General features: G+C 37.7%; 1 protein-coding gene across 5 annotated transcripts in view; it reads right to left on the minus strand.

The window, feature by feature from the left end:
* Positions 1-24,848, minus strand: part of FNDC3A (fibronectin type III domain containing 3A) — a 199,105-nt gene that overhangs the window by 8,220 nt on the left and 166,037 nt on the right. For 4 of the 5 annotated variants that reach the window (XM_007105284.4, XM_055089637.1, XM_007105283.4 and 1 more), the window contains 10 exons: positions 16,240-16,378; positions 15,628-15,696; positions 14,162-14,280; positions 12,455-12,560; positions 12,192-12,367; positions 10,613-10,726; positions 9,751-9,900; positions 9,364-9,647; positions 9,030-9,242; positions 6,470-6,662 (listed from right to left, as the gene is read on the minus strand). In XM_007105284.4, the coding sequence (XP_007105346.2) occupies positions 6,485-6,662; positions 9,030-9,242; positions 9,364-9,647; positions 9,751-9,900; positions 10,613-10,726; positions 12,192-12,367; positions 12,455-12,560; positions 14,162-14,280; positions 15,628-15,696; positions 16,240-16,378 (1,548 nt within the window). In that variant the 3' untranslated portion in view covers positions 6,470-6,484. Of the gene's footprint in view, positions 1-5,073; positions 5,202-6,469; positions 6,663-9,029; positions 9,243-9,363; positions 9,648-9,750; positions 9,901-10,612; positions 10,727-12,191; positions 12,368-12,454; positions 12,561-14,161; positions 14,281-15,627; positions 15,697-16,239; positions 16,379-24,848 lie in introns of those variants that run through there. The other variant, XM_024126029.3, reaches the window with a different exon arrangement.

The following is a 24,848-nucleotide window of genomic DNA, read 5'->3' on the forward strand; positions in this document are numbered from 1 at the left end:
CTCTTTCATAGCTGTTAGCAGTTGCCTTATGTATTGAGGTGCTCCTATCTTGGGTGCATATATATTTATAATTGTTATATCTTCTCCTTGGATTGATCCATTGATCATTATGTAGTGTCCTTCCTTGTCTCTGATAACATTCTTTATTTTAAAGTCTATTTTATCTGATATGAGTATTACTACTCCAGCTTTCTTTTGATTTCCATTTGCATGGAATATCTTTTTCCATCCCCTCACTTTCAGTGTGAATATGTCCCTAGGTCTGAAGTGGGTCTCTTGTAGACAGCATATATATGGGTCTTGTTTCTATATCCATTCAGCAAGCCTGTGTCTTCTGGTTGGAGCATTTAATCCATTCAAGTTTAAGGTGATTATCGATATGTATGTTCCTACTACCATTTTCTTAATTGTTTTGGGTTTGTTTTTGTAGGTCCTTTTCTTCTTTTTTGTTGTTTTTCCTTTGCTGCTTTCGGTAATTTTTCTTTGTCTTTAATTTTTGCCAATTTGATTACTATGTGTCTCGGCATGTTTCTCCTTGGGTTTATCCTGTATGGGACTTGCTGCGATTCCTGGACTTGGGTGGCTATTTTCTTTCCCATGTTAGGGAATTTTTTTACTATAGTCTCGTCACATATTTTCTTGGGTCCTTTCTCTCTCTTCTTCTTCTTCTGGGACCCCTATAATGCGAATGTAGTTGCGTTTAATGTTGTCCCAGAGGTCTCTTAGGCTGTCTTCGTTTCTTTTCATTTTTTTTTCTTTATTCAGCTCTGCGGCAGTGAATTCCACCATTCTGTCTTCCAGGTCACTTATCTGTTCTTCTGCCTCAGTTATTCTGCTACTGATTCCTTCTAGTGTATTTTTCATTTCAGTTATTGTGTTGTTCACCTCTTTGTTTGTTCTAATTCTTCTAGATCTTTGTTAAACATTTCTTGCATCTTCTCGACCTTTGCCTCCATTCTTTTTCTGAGGTCTTGGATCATCTTCACTATCATTATTCTGAATTCTTTTTCTGGAAGGTTGCCTATCTCCATTTCATTTAGTTGTTTTACTGGGGTTTTATCATGTTCCTTCATCTGGTACATAGCCCTCTGCCTTTTCATCTCCTCTGTGTTTTTGTGAATGTGGTTTTTGTTCCATAGGCTCTGCAGGATTGTAGTTCTTCTTGCTTCTGCTGTATGTCCTCTGGTGGATGAGGCTACCTCTAGAGCAATTCTTAAATTCTTAAATTTACTGTGCTTAAGCACCACTTGGAACTTAAAAACAAAGAAACAAAACCAGCGAAAGAAAAACAGAATTGTGGGTTCCACTCCTAGACATTCAGGTTTATTTGGTCTGCAGGCCACTCTGAGGAACAACTATTTTTGAGAATCTCAAGTTCAGAAGTTTAAGAAAGGAAGAAATTGTTTAGAATCCAACAGGCCACTGTCCCAGCAACCGTTCTCCTACACTGCCAACAATACCCTAATTTTGGATGGGGTATCCAAAGTACAGCCCATGTAGTAGGAGAAGCTGGCTGAGGCTTAACTCCAGAGGTGGGCCCTGGCTGGCTTAAGCCCTGGCACAGTCACTGCTTCAGGGATGGCTTTGTAACCCAAGTGCTATCTTTTCCCTGCATGTGAATAAGGAAGTGTAAGTTCCCCATGGCAGGCACTGAACACTGAGAGAAACTATGTCCCTGATGACTTCATTAAGCTCCTCGATCAACTTGCCTACCTACAGGCTTCTCCCTAAGAGGATTTATACTTTATAAGCCAATTTGAAATTTTTTAAAAAATTAATTAATTAAGTTATTTTTGGCTGCATTGGGCCTTTGTTGCTGCACGTGGGCTTTCTTTTTGTAGTTGCAGCGAGTGGGGGCTACTCTTTCTTGCAGTGTGCAGGCCTCTCATCGCAGTGGCTTCTCTTGTTGTGGAGCACGGGCTCTAGGCGCGCGGGCTTCATTAGTTGTGACACGTGGGCTCAGCAGTTGTGGCTCACCGACTCTAGAGCGCAGGCTCAGTAGTTGTGGCGCACGGGCTTAGTTGCTCTGTGGCATGTGGGATCTTCCTGGAGCAGGGATGGAACCCATGTCCCCTGCATTGGCAGGCGGATTCTTAACCACTGTGCCACTGGGGAAGCCCCTATAAGCCAATTTGAATTAATTTTTCTGGTACTGGTAACATCAATGAGCTTGGACACAAGAACTCTCCTAGGTACAGACTCCCAGATGGGGCTTATCTGCTTTGACTGTGGTTCTACTGTCCCCCAGTGTTTTCACTTCACCCTGTTATACCACTTGAAATGCTGCTTTTGGTTTAAAAGCACTTGCTTTAAAAAATGTATACACTTCTGGGAGGATTAAAGAGCCAGCAGACACTCGACTTTGACATGAATTTTCCCAAGGAAACAGTCTTTCTCCTAATGGCAATAAGGTCAGTTATACTGCGTATATGAGAATTATGATGTATGTCAGAGAGGGAGGCAAGAGTCAGAGGAAGAGTGTAATTTTAGAGAACGGGGTCAAGCCTCGGGGAGGTGCTGCAGAGCAGGGCACAGAGCAGCAAGAAGGCCGCAAGAGTTTGGTGAAAGCCACTGACTGATCAAAGAGGGATGAAGAAAGGGAAGAATGTAAAGAAATCAATATGTTTCTAAGTTTGGCCCGGGGCGGGCGGGGGGGGGGGGCGGTGTCGTAAGTACTGGCTGCTGCTAGGCTAATTTGCTTCCAGGTCCCCAAACCCAGCAACACTACAGGTTAAACAGGTTTTAATAGGCTAGCCTAGAAACTCAACCACCAACTTATAAACAATAATCCTCTTTTTAAAAACATCAACGGTTCCTACTGCTATAGAATGAAGACCCACTACGACTTGGCCTCCTCCACTATACACTCCAATCTTTTTTTTTAGCTTTATTTTTTATTAGTAATCTATTTTATACATATTAGTGTACATATGTAAATCCCAATCTCCCAGTTCATCCCACCAGCATACCCCCGCTTTCCCCCACTGTACACACTCCATTCTTGAGCCTTACTCAAGTCATACTTGAGAGTTCATGGTTCCTCCTAAGCTCATCAGCCCCCCAAAAAGACTCCCTTTAATGATAATCCTTTTGGAAAACATTCCAAAGTCCAGATGGAAAAAAAATCATTCCTTTTTATAAAGTATGTTTTATCTTATCATGACCTTTTATTTGTTTGCTTACATAGAATGTCATGATTATAAAATTTCTGCTTGCTTGTTAACGTCTAATAAACAACTTTCTTGAAATCAGAACAGTAACTTATTAATAATGTAGCCCCCTCAAATTCTTCATATGTAGTATTTAATGTGTGTTGAATAGCAAGTCAATTTTAAGTAAAATATTAAAATCCCATGAATGAGATTGAACTCTTAAAAAAATGACCTTCAAACTTTTGGAATACAACTTGCCAATAAATCATAAAATTTTATAAACATTTAAGAGATTTAGATGAGCATATATATGATGAAGTTCTAAGGAAATCAGTATTTTAAGTTTTACAGTATGCTTACAATCTAAAGTAAAATTGGTGATAGGGTTAATTTAGCTTATAAGTTAAATTAGAATTAGCACTGCTGTTTCATGTAGTGATATGTTTATTAAAATTCATATACTACTCAAATGTGGGGTCCCTTTTTCCTTTAAACATGTAATGTAATTACATTTTCTTTAATATTGTTTCCTCCTTGGAAGGAAATCTGCTCATCTGTAACTCATATTCAAATCTAATTATCATGTCAATTTGCAGATGGCTTAATAAAAACAATCACATGCCAAATTTAATCCGACTCTTTGGGGCCTTTTGTAATTTCAGTTAAGAAATTATGCTTCCATATTTAGCAAAACTTGAAAGGAAAAAATTATACCTTATTGAAAGGTATTCTATTATCAATAATTATAACAGCACAAGAGTGAAATAAAACAGATGAATGATTTTTTAATAGTGAGAAAAGAAAATACAAGATAAGAAACTGAAATGAAAACAACCCAGCTTAAAAGCCCTCAAAATCAAGAAGGTTAACAGCAAAAAGGAACAAGCAGATGAAATGCTTACAGAAATAAGGCTTTTGAGTTGCATAAAAACTTCTTTATAAAAGTCATAATGAACACTGACAGCTGCCCACTTCATCAGCTATTCACTGTTTACCAGGAACCTATCTTTGAAATTTTACCAGGAAGGTGATACTTCCTCTAGGCTTCCATAATAACTGTGTCTATTGTCATATTTACAACACTGCATTATAACTATGACTATTACTAACATTGTAAAAGCCTCTTCAATGTTGTCTCTGCATCTGTCCTCATACTACTCTGGTCACAATGATCTTGTGTCTGATCATGTGCCTACTCTGGTCAAAATCCTCCACTGGCTTCTCATTTTACATGGAGTAAAAGTCAGAGTATGACCTATAATGCCCTACACAATCTCCATGCCCGCTCATAGACCCCCTACCATTAAAGCCCTGACTTCATTTATTATTCCTCCCTTTGCTCATGCCACCCCAGCCACAGTGGCCTTCATCTTGTACAGTAAATTTAACAAGCATGCTCCTGCCTCAGGGCCTTTGCACCTACTGTTTCTGCTTCTGAAACACTCTTCTCCCCATATTCACTTCCTTTGGGTCTCTGTTCAAATGTCACCTGACTGCCCTATATGAAATAGCACTAGCTGTCCCGCACCCTAGTACTTCCTAATCCTTTTACCCAGTTTTATTTTTTCTCCATTGTGCTTATCACTATCTAACATATGATATACTGATGTGTTTATCTGCTTTTAGAATCTCTTTTTCGACTAGAATGTAAGCTGCACGGAGGCAAGGACTTTTTGTTCACTTGTATCCTGTGTGCCTGGCACAGAGTTCAATAAATATGAATGAATACTCTAAGTGCAGTTCACACCCAAGAGATTTTGAATCCTGATATACTGTGTAGTTACTAATCTTTGGAACATAGTAAGCACTGAACAAATGTTTTTGAATTAGGAAGATAAAGGTAGTCAAATCCTGCACTGAAAATACATAAAAATGAAAAAGGTGAAAGTGTATATCTATAGAATTATATTTTGGCACATACCTGTTTGAATTCTGAATCTTTTCCCACCATAACTTGAAGACTGTAAATAACTGGATCACCTTTCATTGGCTGTAAACACTCCCATGTAATTTCACAAATGTGATCATTTACTTTCTCTATTTTGGGGGCTGTAGAGAACAAATGTAAATAAAATCTGCTCTACTTGATTTTTAACGTGGCACATCACACAGACACTTGTTTCAATCAAAATCAACAGACTTTAAAACATAGTTACAAACATATCAGTGAATTTTTGAAATTTGCAGAGAAATGGTCAATGGCTAACTCTTATCATATCCAGGCCATACAATCTACAAGCACTCCAATGGCCAGACTGATTAAAAGATCTGTAAAGATAAGTACTATTTTCCCTGAGCTAAAAAAAGCCAATGGCAGTTCTACAACATCTTTTATGGTACTTCAAAGAGCATAACTACAACATGAAATATTATAATTTAAGAAATCTAAGAGAATGAGTTGAAAAATACACCTAGCTGCCTGACCACATATATGACTGCCTCACTCAATAGTGGGGTACAAAGGTGTTAAAATCAGCAATCTTCTTAGGTAAAGAGACACTAAACCAGATGAGGGAACAGAAAAATAACTCAGTGAAATCCATCAGCATTATTAGAAAGACTATTCAAAGAACAGTCTTGCTAACTATGGATCTGCTTAACAAATGATACGTTCAAGTACATGATCCAGGACACTGTACTAGAAATCTTTGTGATTTGTCCCCAGAGGGTGAGGAATTTTAGTATTTTTTACTTTCCAGGGTCATTTTAAAGTAAGAACCCTGCTGAAATTAATTTTAAATATATAATATATACACAAATGTGCGTGTATGTAAATTTGATTTAAAAATTCAAGTTAACTAAGTATTTATTTATGTTTTGCTAAACAGATGACCTGGCTCTCTCCCTGAAATCCAAACGAATGAGAACAGCAATGACTCAAAACAACCAGAATTGTGATTTTTTTCTTTAAGTAACAATAGTGGAAACAGCAAACGACCCTATTAGAAAACTAGCCTACCTATTCAATTTAGTACTTTTACATTTATTAAAAAGATCAGTGACAAAAACCAGCACTTGTCTGATTATCAATATGCCAGATAAAATAGCTTTTATTATTAAGTGAAAGTCCCAGTAGGTAGGCTTATCTAATTTCCTTCTTATAATTTTAAATGTTGGACACATCCTGGATGATAAATTTTAATAGTACAAAAGTACTTTATGAAAAGTGCATTTAATTTATTATTAAAGAAAATAACCTGAGGATTATAACTTACCTTTCAGGGCAGCTGGGACAGATTTTGGAGTAGTGAAAATATATTCTTGGGAAAGAGGACCTTCCCCCGCTTCATTACAAGCTTGAATACAGAATTATTTAATTTATTACCTGAGGATTATAACTTACCTTTCAGGGCAGCTGGGACAGATTTTGGAGTAGTGAAAATATATTCTTGGGAAAGAGGACCTTCCCCCGCTTCATTACAAGCTTGAATACAGAATTTATAAGATGTCGACTCATTAAGTCTTTGTACTTTGTATGTATGGCATGGACCTCTGTACAGGGATATAAACCTAAAATGGAAATGACTCCTATGAAAAATAAACCTTGACTACCTTATGAAAAACGTTTAAAAACCACTAAAAAAAATACAGTTCGGACATTCTTTAGGAGTAGTAAGTTACTCCTAGAATTTAATGCCAGGAATGGTTTGTCACACTGTCACACGATAAATCTGTGTTTTTTCAGCAGATAATGAAAATCACAGAATTAGTAAATTTCCCAATTTGACATGGTTTCCTGAAAATTTATTGCTAAATTTTTCTCTTCAGGCTTCTGGTATAAGCTTTGTTTCTGACTGCTGTTTTTTAATGTTTACATTTTAAAGGATACTCAGTACATCACAATTTTCATTATAAATTATTTCTAACTAGAGTCATAGGCATACAATTTGTCACATAAAAAAGAGAATTCCCTTTCCCAGGCATAATTTTAATTGATTTGGTGAGGTTTTCTTAAGATTTACATAACAGTATGAGATATACAATTTCCCATAAATTATCCACTTGAACTGTTCAATGGAAAGTTTAACATCATATATGTTATCCGTATGCTGAATGTTCCCCAAATTTTTGACTGGCTATTTAAAAAATTTTCGGAAACTGAGGAATGAATAATGAATACTCATATAGTTCTAACAGTCTGAAAACTGTAGTTAGATTAAAAATGAAGAAATATTTAATGATCTTTAGTATTTCCAAGAAGCAGTAATTACATAAGCCTTGCCTTTTGAATCTCCAATTTTTTTTTTTTTTTTTAAATGATAGGAAAACAACCAGTGGCAAAACCACTGTCGAAAAATGCTGAACGATGATAAAACCTGTGGTCAGGGAACAGCTGAGGTAGCATTCTGACATGATCCCACAGCGAGTGTAAAGAGTTGTGAAAAGTCAAAAGAAAGTAACTAAAGATATTAAATTGATTTAATGCATTAAGTTTATATGGTAAATTTACAATATCATAAAACGTTAATTTATTTATTTTCCACAGCCAAAGACCATAAACCATACCCCATACCCTACAACAATTCTCTAGATGCTAGCTAAATATTAATTATGGCTAAAGTTCTAAGATAAGAATATAAACTAATATAATCTATACTTAATAGAATCTTTGTTCTATTATCTTTCAACCAAACACCAATTAAACCTGTTTCCAGTAAATGTTCTTGCACTACCCCAAATGTAAATGCTAGAAAGGGGATAAAAATAACTTAAAGAATTAATTAACCTAACAGTAACAACATATATTAAATATCAATGGCTATACCAAAAACCTGTGGCAAGGCAAAGAATTTCCTTCTAGAGATAAGGCTACAAACAGTACATAAAATTCTGCCAAGAATAAAATTCTGCCAAGAACAAAGGCGAACATTCAGAGGCACGGATTTCAGGAAATGATCAATACTATTTGCTCTGTGTAATGCTCTTACTGTTGATACAGTATGTTTAATTCTGTATGCTATTTTAAATGTGTAAGTACTTCTGGTAGAGAGTACTTATATACAAGTACCTTGAATATTCCATTATTGAATATTTGGCTAAGATACAAACCCAACACAAAAAACAAAGTAATCTTGGGAAATACTGTCCCTGGTACTCAGAATCTATCAGACATACAAATTATTTCTAATAAATTGAGTGAAAAAGCAAACAAAAAAGAAAAACCAACAAAAAAAACCAAATTCTTAAAAGATTAGAGTAACAGCTGTGAAAGATATATGGCATTGTTTATTTTGGATATAATATCAATAAATTACCCCAGATTGGAATTTGAATAATTTACACCACAATTATTTTGAGTAACACTATAAATTCAAATGCATGATTTAGTGGGGTAAAATATGGCATAGATGTAACGAGACTGTAAAGGATGGTAGCACAGAGAAGAACCTGAGTAGCCAGGGGACTGGACTATTTATTCAGAGAGTGTAAGATCTGATGGTGAGGAAGTAAACTACTGCATTCACTTAGTGTGCAGGCCCTGTGAGGGTGTGGAGGAGGGTGAGATATAATCCCTGCCTTCAAAGATCTCAAAGGCCTTAAGCCAATCAATGATTTACTGTAAAAACTGCCTCTTGATGGAAATAAGCACTGAAGAGATTATTTTGCAGCACAGATTACATTTCTTTTACTAGCTTGAAGAGAGAAAATGGGTTAGAGATGAGAGCCAAATAATAGTTCCCCTAATTTTTTCTCTCTTGCATCACCCTCACAATTATAAACAGAAAATCTTCATTATGTGTTCTGTTTCAAAAATGGCATACTTAAAAATTATTTCTTATGAGACTTCTGTTTTTTAAAAATTTATTTCTATTGTTAAAAAAATTTATGTACTTAAGATCTGAGAAACTATATAAAGAAGCAATTAGAAACACCTACCTTCCATTCTTATCCTCCATCTGAAGGTGGTACTGAACAGAATCTGTCGACAATGTCTTTGGGGTTCCTTCTCCCCACTTCAGTTTAAGGTTCTGGTGGCTGAAGGCAACACATTCCAGACGAGGTGGATCAGGAGGGAGGGGTTTAGTTTTTAATTTTATCATGTGGCTGAAAGGACCAGCTCCAAGGCTATTCAAGGCTTGAATTCGTATTCTAAGTGCCATAGTAAAAAAAAAAAAAAGAAAAAAAGAAAAAGAAAAAGTTTAGTTTATGATTATTCAATTAAAGTGTCTCTCTGGTCTAGGCAAAAATTAGCATAGTTTTTACTGTGTACCTGTATGTTGTATCTGGTTGCAAATTGTCTAGAATGTAGCTTGTAACCTTTCCCACAGTCAAGGGCTGTTTATCTCCAAAGTCTATGCTGTAGGCAAGGATTTCTGAACCATGATCACAAGGCTTTTCCCAGCTTACTGCAAGGCATGTAGACGGTGAATAATTGGGATTTTCTATATCATCATCACTTACTTCTTGAAGACAAGTCACAATACCAGGAACTGATGGTGGAGTCACACAGGCTACTACTTCACTGAAAGGGCCTGCACCCACAATACTCAGAGCCTACAAATTAACAGAGCCCAAAAGGTAAAGACGCGATCATGAAAATGCTCACAAGACGCAAAACTCTGGATAGAGTAAGTGACAAGGCCCTGACCGCCTTTACCTGGACTCTGCAATAATAGGTAGTTGCTGGTGAAAGTCCTTTTAATTCATAACTGAGACCGGGCCCACAGTAACATATCTGCATACTTCCTTCAACTCCTCCCCACTCCAAGCGATATTCAGTGACATCAGTTCCATTACTCAAAGGGACCTTTAAATTAAGAAAAGGATAAAGGTCTTAAGTCCTGACATGATTAAATAGCTTTTGGGCAAAAATGTTCTTTACCTGAGCATATAAAAAACTGAATTGTTTTTGGATTTTAAAAAAATGTTTAACAGAATTTAAACTGTTCGATATTATATTTTTATTCATTAAGGCCACCTGAATTTAAGATCAGTCAAAAAGTATAACTTTGTTTTCAATTAGAAGTAGAAATATGACAGAATCACTTTAGAAAGAGTATTTTAATGTAAGTATACTTCAAAACAATTCTATTAAGTAATATAAATGTTAAATCATACAAGGACATTTTCTTTGTTAAATCTCAAAGGAAAATGAAATTATCATCATTGATTATTACTATATGCAATAAATATACTAGAGATAATAAACATAAGAGAAATAGTATTCTACTAATTCCTATGAATGTTTGTTCTGAACATTAAGCTCACCGTGGCTAAATATCTCAGTACCGAGACAAAGCCTTTGATAAAATACAAAGCACATCACGAACAAGAATCTAAATACTTGTAATGTAAATATACCTTATTTAAATGCTTCAGAGAAAAAAGAATTCACTTTTTACCAAGTGAATTTAAGGCCTACTCTTTGTATAATTTATGGAGATGAAATGCACAGTATCTTTATTCTTTTATATAAACTGTTTTAATCACTTAAATATAAGTCAAGGAAATTACAATACCTCCCAATTCACTTGTGCACAAGTCGCAGATCTCCATGTAACTTGAGGGGGCTTGCACTGATCTGGTGGTCCAGGGGCTGTAGTAATATCACATTTTTCTGAAAATGGTCCAAACTAGAAAAACAAATAGTAACCAGTGTTTTCATTTTTCACCTACCAACTGCACAGCTCTCCATAAATATTCACAAAAAATCAAATTCATCATCCCTTTCCTTTAAGACTAATTGGACATAATAAAATTCTAAAAGAAATCACAGAAAGTAAAGATTTAATTAATGATCATGGAAGTATATATATGGGGTATTTTAAAATGTCATTTACTGTAGTTTCTTCTCTTGCCCCTTATTACTTCATGAATTGGTTTTTGTAAAAAGGGCGGGGCATTCAGCAATTGGGTTGGTCAAATAAATAAGAAGAAATTCTGTGAAGAGTGAAGAAATGGATACCAGTTAAAGGCATGAGAGGTGATAGGCATAAATTATATCTTAAAATTTAGAATAGCTTTAGTAGGATGTAAAAATTAAATTCTCTGGAAATACAGAGAACAAATATTTACTTAAGATGATTTTGACAGGTTATCACAAACCTGAAAATATAGGTTAAAGACACTAGCACTAAAGATGTTAATCCCAGTGTACTGCAGCCTTGAGGGGCTGACAAGATCAAGACTTCAGAAAGGAAGGAATGACGTACGCAAGGAATACCAACAAAGTATATAAAACTGACATGTAAGAAATTTAAAAGTAAGTTTAATGAACTCAGTTGGAGAATGAGATATAAAACACAGCACAGTTTACTAAAATCTGAAATAATGGGGAGAGACTTGTCAGTTTAACTTTATGAAATTTTAATTATTCTGTAGTTTACAGAAACACAGTGCTAACTCAGTTGAAGTAAGAAATCACTGCTTTGTCCTTAGAGAATTTTTAATTCAGAGGGACGGGAGGTGTCACAGTTGAGTGGAAAGGGCGCTGGGCTCTGGGGTCTGAGGAAGTGGCTGGCCTCCACCACTTCTTCGTCTGTGTGACTGCTGGGGCAGGTATTAGCTTTTCTGAGCCCCAGCTTCCTCAGCAGTAAAATGGAGATATCACCTGTTTTGTCCATTTTATGGAGTTGTACACAGATAATATATTTTTTTAAAAAACCCACACAAAACCAGAATGCTTAGAATGTAAGTTTTCTCCTTTAGGCAAAAAATGAATCACAACTAGTTGCAAACTGAAAGTAAATGCTTCATTTAACCAGCCTCAAAACACTTAATAAGTATTTCATCTTATGATCATGTTTCTACTCTTTTTACAAAGTAAACCCTATTAGCACTGCCTGAAAAAGGCAAGCCTTAGCTCAGCTAAAGTCCAAAGTGTCACATATTGTAAGTGGGGTTTGAAAATACTGAGATTCTATAACAATTAAGTTATGGTATACATTGACTTCTCTCTTATTTATCAACAGAGGCTTATTAAAAATTGTAAAATTTGGAGTCGCATGTTGAAAGCAAAATGGTCAAATAATAGGTACAATGATGTATGTTGTATGAAATACCACTGCGATTATAATTCAGTCAGCTCAGTCTTCCTACCCCCATTTTGTTAGCTGCACGCAGTCTGAAGCTGTAAGTCTTTCCAGGAAGAAGGCTGCTCACTGTACATTCCACTTCAGAACCTTGGTAAACTTCTCTGGGTTCATCTCTTTCTACAGGAGACATTTCCACACCATAGCAAGAAATGGGTGATCCACCATTGACCAAAGGGGGTCCTAAAGGTGGAAAGATTCATGCAATTTAACAAGAGGAATATATTTAATACTAACTTAATTATAATTTATTACCAAAATGAAAATTACCCCATCGTAACTGTATTTCTTTTGCTTTGGGTCTACCCTGTAATCTGGGAGGGAGGCATGGGCCAGGAGGCACAGCTGGAGTCTGCACAAGTAAAGATTCAGATACCTGCCAAAACAAAAGCAAAAACAAAACAAAAATGCCCCAAGCCAAATAATCAGACTGCTTTTGTTAGAGGAAAATAAGACAAACACAAAGATTGCACCAATAATTTGAAACTGTATTTGACTATCAACAGAAAAGGAATAAAGTTCTGAATAAAATCAAACCCAATTAAATCATTAAAACTCAAATTTTATACAGGCAAATAAAGACATGTATTATGTGACTATTAGAAACAAAGAAAGTTACCAGAAAAAAACCCCCCCAAAACCCCCCCCAAAACTCTCTTCTTTCCATAATTAAAAAAAACAACAAAAAAAACCCTCCATATAACCTAATGGACATTATTTTTGATCATGTCCAAATGGCTCTACAAACCTCTTCTAAAGAAGGATGTTTTAACATTCTGTAAATGCTGTCTGCTGTGTTTTCAGGAGGTTTAGACTATTTTGTCCACTTGACTGTATTTTTAACCTAAACATTTATTATTAAAAAAAAAATCTTTTCTTCTTTCTTTCACCCTAAAAATAATTTAAAAATCAGGTAAGTTTTCCCAAGTATTTGGCATCTTTCCAGGTATTTGGTATTACTTTTAATTTCTATGCTATTAAAAAAAATCTTTTAGTTTTACTTTAAAAAACTTTCTCTTAAAAACACTGACACAAACTCAGTGCCATATTCGTTATCTGCACTGTATTAAGGTTTACAATTAAACTTTTTCCAAACATAAATAAAATATTTGGTCATCACCTTATTCAGAAAGGCATTCATATAAGAATACTATAGATGCTATATTAGAAAGATAGGTGTTTTTTTTGGTGGGGGGGAGGGGAGTGGGGGTGTGCTTTTTTAAAAAATGTAGGAAGATTTTCTTATTAAAGAAAATGAAGCAATTGGATCTAAAGCCTGTTGGGCAGGACTTGCAACTCAGTTTCACAGTACTCTCATTTTCAACAAAATGCTTATAATTCATTAAAAATACCTACTTTCATTGCATTAAATCCCATTTGAAAAATAATAACAATTATGAATGCTCCAAGAAACATTTCATTCTTGGCTGAGTTCATTAAAAAACAAAAAAATCACTTCTATTAAATAACATACTTCTCCAGAACATTACAAATGTCTCATATATAATCAATGGCGCATATAAGTCCATTTTGGTTTTGGAGTCTCTAATTGAAATAATTGCCAAACTTTTCTGAAATAAGTGGATATTTAGAATTTGTATTTAAACAGTAAATGGTATTTTATGGTTTGTCCTGATACACATAATTTACGGTGCACTAAATAAGCCTACAATTGTTTTGTTTCTATTTTCGTTAGGTAGGGTTATTGAGCATCATCCTAAAATTTACCTTTATAAAATTGTCTGCAATGTTTTCATATATTTATTCTTCCAAAGCTAAACGGCAACAAGACAATAGATATTCACTGAATTTTGACCATAAGCTAAGTACTATATGTATTAGAATAGTCTGGTGACTATAAATTTAACCACCTCGGTTATACATTTATGATTTATTTCAATATTTGAGGTGGCATCTGATTATCTCATCTCATTTGACCAAACTTGGAAAAAAAAAAAATCTGCATGTAAGTATTACCGCACTCTGTCCTCCATCACTGATGCAGTAAACTCGAAAACGATATAAACAGCCTGGATTCAGTCGATCGCAAAGATGTTCCCTAGTAGCTCCACTGTATATCATATCCCACTTGTTTCCTGTAAGGTGAAGAATTATGTTCAATCAGCTACCAGGTAATGTTTAACATTTTGGTATCATGGACACAGCAGGTATCTTAGCTTCACTAAGTAAGTGTTTATGTAATTTGTCAGAAACAATTCAAGCCTGTTTTGAGTTTCCCGGAAATGATCTAATTTTCTTTATGTGTGCAGCTTCCTAGACAAATTTGCATGGCTTTGTTGAAGTGAAATAGCTCTGTAACTCTGTACAGACTTTGGCTTAGATTGATAATTTACTTTTAATTAAACATTTTAAATGTGTTTACTGGGCCAGTAATAACATTATAACACACAAAGAATAGAAAGAACCAATACCATAGGAAGTTTAGTCTTAATTAAAAGACATCCTTATTTTTTGCAAGGAAATAGGCCATTTGATAGAAATAAAGATTGTTAAATGTGTGATTCAAGAATAAAGTTTACTAGGCAAAGAATTTATTACTAAAACTAGTATAATATATACAATGGAATATTACTCAGCCATAAAAAGAAATGAAACTGAGTTATTTGTAATGAGGTGGATAGACCTGGAGTCTGTCATACAGAGTGAAGTAAGTCAGAAGGAGAAAAACAAATACCGTATGCTAACACATATATATGGAATCTAAGAAAAAAAAATGCCATGAAGAGATTAGTGGTAGGACGGGAATAAAACACAGACCTACTAGAGCATGGACTTGAGGACATGGGGAGGGGGAAGGGTAAGCTGTGACGAAGTGAGAGAGTGGCAGGGACATATATACACTACCAAATGTAAAATAGAGAGCTAGTGGGAAGCTGCCGCATAGCACAGGGAGATCACCTCTGTGCTTTGTGACCACCAAGAGGGGTGGGATAGGGAGGGTGGGAGGGAGGGAGACACAAGAGGGAAGAGATATGGGAACATATGTATATGTATAACTGATTCACTTTGTTGTAAAGGAGAAACTAACACACTATTGTAAAACAGTTATACTCCAATAAAGATGTTAAAAAAAAAAAAAACTAGTATAATGTAAGTTAAATTTTAGAAGATGGTTTTTCTGATACATGTGGGTATAAATCTGAGTAAGCTGACCTTCAGAAGGCTTTAGGTATACTGGAACTGAGCAATGCAAACAAAGGAGGGAAAAAAATAAGAAAATAATATAGCTATACAGCAGTCTTGCATTTGAGTCACTGTTATTTCTGGAGATTACAACTTAAAGTGGGTCATAATAGACAAAATCTTAAATGCTACAAACAGGAAAAAATCAAGAGAAAAAAAAGAGATTATACAAAATTTAAAATCATGAAGAGTAAAGGTAGACTGGTATAAATCTATCAATTTTTAATAGATATTCTTACCATTAGAACCTTCTGCCATCTCTACTACATATTTATTGATGGCTGCCCCTCCATTGTCTTTTGGTGGGTCTATCCAAAGAAGCAAAAGTGTTATTAGGCAGATTATATACAATTTAAAAAATCACATAAACTCATAATAGACAGAATACCAAACCCAGGATTGCTCTAAAAGAAAAAAGAATCACCTGCAATGATTTTTTAAAAAAGTTAACTCCAGCATCTCATTTACTCTCGTTTTTGCATAAGGTACTACATAAGCAGGTGCTCAATTAATTTTTGTTTTAAATGAATAAGTGATTTTTAATTTCTCGTGAAAACCAGGATGAGACAAGAAACTGTAGCTACTAGTTCAGTAATCTTTCATTTCACACATTGCTGCCCCTGCTCAAAGTTCTACAGTGGACCCCAAGTTCTTCCTCCATCAAATCTGAACTTAGTATGTGTGACTACAAAGCCATCCTCAAACAGTAAATGAGTCTCACATTTCTTACTGAACTTACTTGAGCTAACAAATTTATTCAAGTATCTTAAAAATGATCTAATGATCTAAATATTCAAATCATTTAAATCAAATATAAAAGTAATGATATACAAGTATGCATAATATCTTACCCCAAGTTATTTTAAAACTATGTGAATGTATCTTTCCTTTAACTGAGGGCTTTACAGGTACTCCTGGTTTATCAGGGCATGTAGCAAATTCAACTACTTCACTTGGATTACTTTTACCTTCTGAGTTATAAGCAATAACCTATGATGAGAACACAAAGACATAAAATAATTAATGTTTGATACCTAATGATACTGGCTTAACGAACAAAGTGATGAGAGACAGCTAGGCTCAGTCAAATGATTTATGTGAGAATTGCTTGTCTTCAAAAGGGACAGCATTAACAGCAAAAAGGGATCCATCCACGTCTCTATATACACTAATATGTATAAAATAGATAACCTGCTGTATAGCACAGGGAACTCCACTTCGCTGTACAGTAGAAACTAACACAATATTGTAAAACAACTACACCCCAATTTAAAAAATAAATAAACAAAACCAAAAAAAGGGACTTAGCATATATGAAGAAAATTCAGGTATAAAATAATCCCCTTTTAGAATCAGTCTTGAAAATACAAGTGTAAGTCTAAGTCTAACATTTTGATACTAAACAAGAGTCATCACTGGAACAAGCTATAATCTGGTGATACTTGGTGGGCTTTAGGCTTGCTTTAACTTATTCTTTTATTATTCCTCAGGGGTTTAAAAAAATGCCCACAAATTCTCTGAATTTCTTCTCTTTGAAAGACAAAGGTTAATTCCTCTTCCCTTTGAATTGTACTTAATGACTTGCTTCTAACAAACAATGTAGAAGAAATGATGGTATGTGTAGCTTCCCTATGGAGAAGCCCATGTGGTGAGGAACTAAAACCTCTGACCAAGAGACAGCAAGGAGCTGAGGACTCCTGGCAAAAAGTTCACTTGAGTGAACTTGAAAGCACATCCTCCAGCCACAGTCAAGCCTTCAGAGGACTGTAGCCCCAGCTGACACCTTGATTGCAACCTCATAGAAACCCTACATCAGAACCATCCAGCCAAGCTTGTCCTGAATTCCTGACCCACAGAAACTGTGAGATAAATAAATGTTCATTTTTTCAAGCTAAGTTGTGCAACAATAGATAAATATAATTTATATTAATTTATATTTATTCAATATATTTTTCACTTTAGAAATTTAATTACATATATATTTTAAAAATTTTATTTATTTTACTTATTTTTGATCGAATTGGGTCTTGGTTGCTGCGCATGGGCTTTCTCTAGTTGCAGCGAGCGGGGGCTACACTTCGTTGAGGTGTGCAGGCTTCTCATTGCGGTGGCTTCTCTTGTTGCAGAGCACGGGCTCAGGGCACACGGGCTCAGTAGCTGTGGCACGTGGGCTCTAGAGCACAGGCTCAGTAGTTGTGGCGCACAGGCTTAGCTGCTCCGCGGCATGTGGGATCTTCCCAGAGCAGGGCTCAAACCCGTGTCCCCTGCATTGGCAGGCAGATTCTTAACCACTGAGCCACCAGGAAAGCCCTATGTTTATATTTTTACCTATCTCTTCTACTGAACTTAAAGTTCCTCAAGTCCAATATCAAACGTGATATGATTTTCTCTTCTCTAAACCTGCTCCATCTCTGTTCTTCCCCATCAGTAAAAAGCACTACTACCATTTACCTAGTTACTCAAGCCAAAAATCTAGAAGGATCTTTGATCCTTTCTCTAAACCTATTTGTCAAATCTATTAGTAAATCCTGTACTCTACCTCCACTTCTCTGTTTGCTATACCTACCACAACCTTAGTTAAAGCCTCCTTTATTTTATGTTTGCTGAATGACTGTAACACACTACTAATTAGTTTCTCAGCTTCCATTCCTTTCCTTAACCTCATCTAGTCTCTACATGGCAGCCAGAGGGACTTTTTTTTTTTTTTTTTAAAACCCACATTTGTTTATTTATTCATTTTTGGCTGTGTTGGGTCTTCGTTTCTGTGCAAGGGCTTTCTCTAGTTGTGGCAAGCAGGGGCCACTCTTCATCGCGGTGCGTGGGCATCTCACTATCGCGGCCTCTCTTGTTGCGGAGCACAGGCTCCAGATGCGCAGGCTCAGTAGTTGTGGCTCACGGGCCTAGTTGCTCCGCGGCATGTGGGATCTTCCTAGACCAGGGCTCGAACCCATGTCCCCTGCATTAGCAGGTAGATTCTCAACCAGTGCACCACCAGGAAAGCCCAGCCAGAGGGACTTTATCACTTCTCAGCTTCATGGCTTTTCATTTTACCAGAATAAAATCTAAATTCTTATCTACAAAGCCCTATGTGATTCCACCCCTGACTACCTCTACTCGAAAGGTTTGGGTCTTTTACGTTAGCAGTTATTTCCTTTGCCTGGAATGTTCTTTTCAATCTTGACATGCCACCTCCTTCTTGTTATTCAGATCTGTTTAAATGTCATTTCCAAAAAGACTTCCTCGACTACCCAGTCATTCTGTCAACTCACCCTATTTTAGTTAACTTGCGTAGCACTTACAACTATCTAATATTTGTTTGCTTGTTTGTCGTCTATTCCTTCCACTAGGATATTAGCTGTTTTGATCGCTATTGAATTCTTATTGTTTAGAAGAGTGCTTATCATAGAGCAGATGCTCAATAATTATTGGCTGAATGAATGAGCCATAGGTGGGGACCACTATGATGTGACACTACAGACGAGGATCTAAATAAATCTATTACCCCAAATAACTCATGCAACCCATGAGAACTCAGTAAAATTTAGTCCAATTGTTCAGTTTTGCTCAGGCTTCCTCATCAGTCCTCCCACATATTCAGACAGAATTTCAGGATGTTTTCTCACTCTGCTGCTTTACAAATTAGACTACAAAGGGGGTCAAAACACTTTCAACACAGTACACAGTGTTTACTTAAACCTCACAACTAGAGGAAGATTTTTTAAAAAAACTGAAGTATAGTTTATGTATAATATAAGTTACAGGGTGTACAATATAGTGATTCACAATTTTTTAAGGTTATATACTCCATTTATAGTTGTTATAAAATATTTTCTATATTCACTGTGTTGTACAATGTCTTTTTAAAAAAAGAAACTTATTTTATTTATTTATTTATGGCTGTGTTGGGTCTTCATTGCTGCGCACGGGCTTCCTCTAGTTGCGGCGAGCAGGGGCTACTCTTCCTTGTGGTGCACGGGCTTCTCATTGCGGTGGCTTTTCTTTCTTGCGGAGCACAGGCTCTAGGCGTGCAGGCTTCAGTAGTTGTGGCACACAGGCTCAGCAGTTGTGGCTCACGGGCTATACAGCACAGGCTCAGTAGTTGTGGCACACGGGCTTAGTTGCTCCGCGGCATGTGGGATCTTCCTGGACGAGGGCTCGAACCCGTGTGCCCTGCATTGGCAGGTGGATTCTTAAGCGCTGCGCCACCAGGGAAGTCGCAACGTCTTTTTTAAAAAAAACTTTTTAGGGCTTCCCTGGTGGCGCAGTGGTTGCGCGTCCGCCTGCCGATGCAGGGGACATGGGTTCGCGCCCCGGTCCGGGAGGATCCCACATGCCGCGGAGCGGCTGGGCCCGTGAGCCATGGCCGCTGGGCCTGTGCGTCCGGAGCCTGTGCTCCGCAACGGGAGAGGCCACGGCAGTGAGAGGCCCGCGTCCCACAAAAAAAATAAATAAAAAATAAAAAAAAAATAAAATAAAAAAAACTTTTTATTTTATGTTGGAGTTTAGCTGATTAACAATGTTGTGGTAGTTTCAGGTGCACAGCAAAGTGACTCAGCCATATGTATATACATGTATCCATTCTCCCCCAAACGCCCCTCCTATCCAGGCTGCCACATAACATTGAGCAGAGTTCCCTGTGTTATACAGTAGGTCCTTGTTGGTTATACATTTTAAATATGGCAGTGTTGTACAGTATGTCTTTATACTTATTTTTTTATACCTAGTAGTTTGTACCTCTTAGTCTCCTACCCCTACAGTGCCCCCTCCAGAGGAAGCTTTTATTTTTTAATTATATACTTATTAAAATCTTTGGCTGCACCGTGCTGCATGCGGGCTCTTAGTTCCCCGACCAGGGATAAAACCCGCGCCCCCCACGCTGGAAGGCGGAATCTTAACCACTGGACGGCCAGGGAAGTCTGAGGAAGCTTTGAAAGTAAAAGCAGACTCCGTAAAAACCATAAGATCCACTAATTATGTTTTTTTGTTTTGTTTTTTTTGCGGTACGCGGGCCTCTCACTGTTGTGGCCTCTCCCGTTGAGGAGCACAGGCTCCGGACGCGCAGGCTCAGCAGCCATGGCTCACGGGCCCAGCCACTCCGTGGCATGTGGGATCTTCCCGGACCGGGGCACGAATCCGCGTCCCCCTGCATCGGCAGGTGGACTCTCAACCACTGCGCCACCAGGGAAGCCCACTAATTATGTTTTTAAAGCTATATATGTCAGCACTGCCTTTTACTTCAGTTAGCCAGTAAGGTATAAAACCATATGTTTTTAAAGCTATATATGTCAGCACTGCCTTTTACTTCAGTTAGCCAGTAAGGTATAAAACCATATGTTTTTAAAGCTATATATGTCAGCACTGCCTTTTACTTCAGTTAGCCAGTAAGGTATAAAACCATATGTTTTTAAAGCTATATATGTCAGCACTGCCTTTTACTTCAGTTAGCCAGTAAGGTATAAAACCATATGTTTTTAAAGCTATATATGTCAGCACTGCCTTTTACTTCAGTTAGCCAGTAAGGTATAAAACCATATGTTTTTAAAGCTATATATGTCAGCACTGCCTTTTACTTCAGTTAGCCAGTAATGTATAAAACCATATTTTCCCCCCAATTTTACAAATAATGAAAGCATTCATTTAGTGTCCACCACAGAGGGAGCGCTGTGCTAACTCTAGGTGTGGTGCACTTTTTACCTTCAAAGAGTTTAGAATCTTTGTGCAGATTCTATGCAGACAGGCAATATACATATCAAAAGAATTAGGCAACAGAAGAAAGATTACTATGGCCTAAAATGGTCCAGAAAGGCTTTGAAAAAGCAAATGAAAGTGATAATGGGGTTTTCACAGACAACAGCAGTGAAAAGGGGAAGACTGGGTAAGAGAGAATAGAAAGATGTGAGTACAGGAGCAGAAGGGAATAATAAATAGTGAGCTCTGCTCAGGGAAGGATGAGTATTCAGTGTGGTGAGGGAGCCAGTTCAAGTAAGAAGTTGAAAGGCAGTGCAGTTAAAAAGCTGAATGGGTTGGAATATAAAGAACCTTATAGCAAATTAAGGAAATTATATTTTGGAGGCAAAGCTGTGTTTCAGACAGATTAATCTAGGTATAAAATATAATTTGGATTAGAAGGTGAGCAATTAGCTTGAAAGTGATACAGAACAGGTTTGGAGATTTAGTACTCTTCAGGACAGAAATGACAGCTGGCATAAGGCAAAGAGATGATATATCCAAGGCAGAAAGGGATATTCCAAGTAGAACTAAGGACTAAACTTGGGCACACTTAGATAAGGGCAGAGGAGAAAGGGAGACGTCATAAAATGACAACAGACAAGATGAGAAAGAAGAGGGAACATGACTCTGTACTGCCATAGATGCTGATGTATGAGCAAATTTCAAGGACTGAAGATAAGTGAAATTGATGTACCCAGATACTGTTTTGATTTCACCTGTGAGAAGGCCTCAAAAACAAGTAACAAGCTGAAGTAAAGGTATCTAAGGGTTCTCAGCTCAAGGTACTCAGACCCTGACTTTTAGAAGCCTTGCTACTTGAAAACATATTTTTCAGGAACTTCAGGAAATAAGGCATTAGTTTTCTAGTGGCCCAGAGTCATAGGGACTGGCCACTAGTCTCTGAAGGTTTTAACTCTTTCTTTAAAATCTGGACACTAGGTCCTAGCCCAGCTTCCAAGTGAACCACAGGATGGAATTAGCATTGTTCACTTGTTTATCACTCTGAATTTTAAATGATTTTAAGAAACAGGCTCCAGATGCGCAGGCTCAGTAGTTGTGGCTCACGGGCCTAGTTGCTCCGCGGCATGTGGGATCTTCCTAGACCAGGGCTCGAACCCGTGTCCCCTGCATTAGCAGGTAGATTCTCAACCAGTGCACCACCAGGAAAGCCCAGCCAGAGGGACTTTATCACTTCTCAGCTTCATGGCTTTTCATTTTACCAGAATAAAATCTAAATTCTTATCTACAAAGCCCTATGTGATTCCACCCCTGACTACCTCTACTCGAAAGGTTTGGGTCTTTTACGTTAGCAGTTATTTCCTTTGCCTGGAATGTTCTTTTCAATCTTGACATGCCACCTCCTTCTTGTTATTCAGATCTGTTTAAATGTCATTTCCAAAAAGACTTCCTCGACTACCCAGTCATTCTGTCAACTCACCCTATTTTAGTTAACTTGCGTAGCACTTACAACTATCTAATATTTGTTTGCTTGTTTGTCGTCTATTCCTTCCACTAGGATATTAGCTGTTTTGATCGCTATTGAATTCTTATTGTTTAGAAGAGTGCTTATCATAGAGCAGATGCTCAATAATTATTGGCTGAATGAATGAGCCATAGGTGGGGACCACTATGACGTGACACTACAGACGAGGATCTAAATAAATCTATTACCCCAAATAACTCATGCAACCCATGAGAACTCAGTAAAATTTAGTCCAATTGTTCAGTTTTGCTCAGGCTTCCTCATCAGTCCTCCCACATATTCAGACAGAATTTCAGGATGTTTTCTCACTCTGCTGCTTTACAAATTAGACTACAAAGGGGGTCAAAACACTTTCAACACAGTACACAGTGTTTACTTAAACCTCACAACTAGAGGAAGATTTTTTAAAAAAACTGAAGTATAGTTTATGTATAATATAAGTTACAGGGTGTACAATATAGTGATTCACAATTTTTTAAGGTTATATACTCCATTTATAGTTATTATAAAATATTTTCTATATTCCCTGTGTTGTACAATGTCTTTTTAAAAAAAGAAACTTATTTTATTTATTTATTTATGGCTGTGTTGGGTCTTCATTGCTGCGCACGGGCTTCCTCTAGTTGCGGCGAGCAGGGGCTACTCTTCCTTGTGGTGCACGGGCTTCTCATTGCGGTGGCTTTTCTTTCTTGCGGAGCACAGGCTCTAGGCGTGCAGGCTTCAGTAGTTGTGGCACACAGGCTCAGCAGTTGTGGCTCACGGGCTATACAGCACAGGCTCAGTAGTTGTGGCACACGGGCTTAGTTGCTCCGCGGCATGGGGGATCTTCCTGGACGAGGGCTCGAACCCGTGTGCCCTGCATTGGTAGGTGGATTCTTAAGCGCTGCGCCACCAGGGAAGTCGCAACGTCTTTTTTAAAAAAAACTTTTTAGGGCTTCCCTGGTGGCGCAGTGGTTGCGCGTCCGCCTGCCGATGCAGGGTGTGCCCTGCATTGGCAGGTGGATTCTTAAGCGCTGCGCCACCAGGGAAGTCGCAACGTCTTTTTTAAAAAAAACTTTTTAGGGCTTCCCTGGTGGCGCAGTGGTTGCGCGTCCGCCTGCCGATGCAGGGGACATGGGTTCGCGCCCCGGTCCGGGAGGATCCCACATGCCGCGGAGCGGCTGGGCCCGTGAGCCATGGCCGCTGGGCCTGTGCGTCCGGAGCCTGTGCTCCGCAACGGGAGAGGCCACGGCAGTGAGAGGCCCGCGTCCCACAAAAAAAATAAATAAAAAATAAAAAAAAAATAAAATAAAAAAAACTTTTTATTTTATGTTGGAGTTTAGCTGATTAACAATGTTGTGGTAGTTTCAGGTGCACAGCAAAGTGACTCAGCCATATGTATATACATGTATCCATTCTCCCCCAAACTCCCCTCCTATCCAGGCTGCCACATAACATTGAGCAGAGTTCCCTGTGTTATACAGTAGGTCCTTGTTGGTTATACATTTTAAATATGGCAGTGCAAACGCCCCTCCTATCCAGGCTGCCACATAACATTGAGCAGAGTTCCCTGTGTTATACAGTAGGTCCTTGTTGGTTATACATTTTAAATATGGCAGTGTTGTACAGTATGTCTTTATACTTATTTTTTTATACCTAGTAGTTTGTACCTCTTAGTCTCCTACCCCTACAGTGCCCCCTCCAGAGGAAGCTTTTATTTTTTAATTATATACTTATTAAAATCTTTGGCTGCACCGTGCTGCATGCGGGCTCTTAGTTCCCCGACCAGGGATAAAACCCGCGCCCCCCACGCTGGAAGGCGGAATCTTAACCACTGGACGGCCAGGGAAGTCTGAGGAAGCTTTGAAAGTAAAAGCAGACTCCGTAAAAACCATAAGATCCACTAATTATGTTTTTTTGTTTTGTTTTTTTTGCGGTACGCGGGCCTCTCACTGTTGTGGCCTCTCCCGTTGAGGAGCACAGGCTCCGGACGCGCAGGCTCAGCAGCCATGGCTCACGGGCCCAGCCACTCCGTGGCATGTGGGATCTTCCCGGACCGGGGCACGAATCCGCGTCCCCCTGCATCGGCAGGTGGACTCTCAACCACTGCGCCACCAGGGAAGCCCACTAATTATGTTTTTAAAGCTATATATGTCAGCACTGCCTTTTACTTCAGTTAGCCAGTAAGGTATAAAACCATATGTTTTTAAAGCTATATATGTCAGCACTGCCTTTTACTTCAGTTAGCCAGTAATGTATAAAACCATA

The sequence above is a fragment of the Physeter macrocephalus genome, chromosome 13 (assembly GCF_002837175.3).
Source record: "Physeter macrocephalus isolate SW-GA chromosome 13, ASM283717v5, whole genome shotgun sequence".
NCBI lineage: Eukaryota > Metazoa > Chordata > Mammalia > Artiodactyla > Physeteridae > Physeter > Physeter macrocephalus.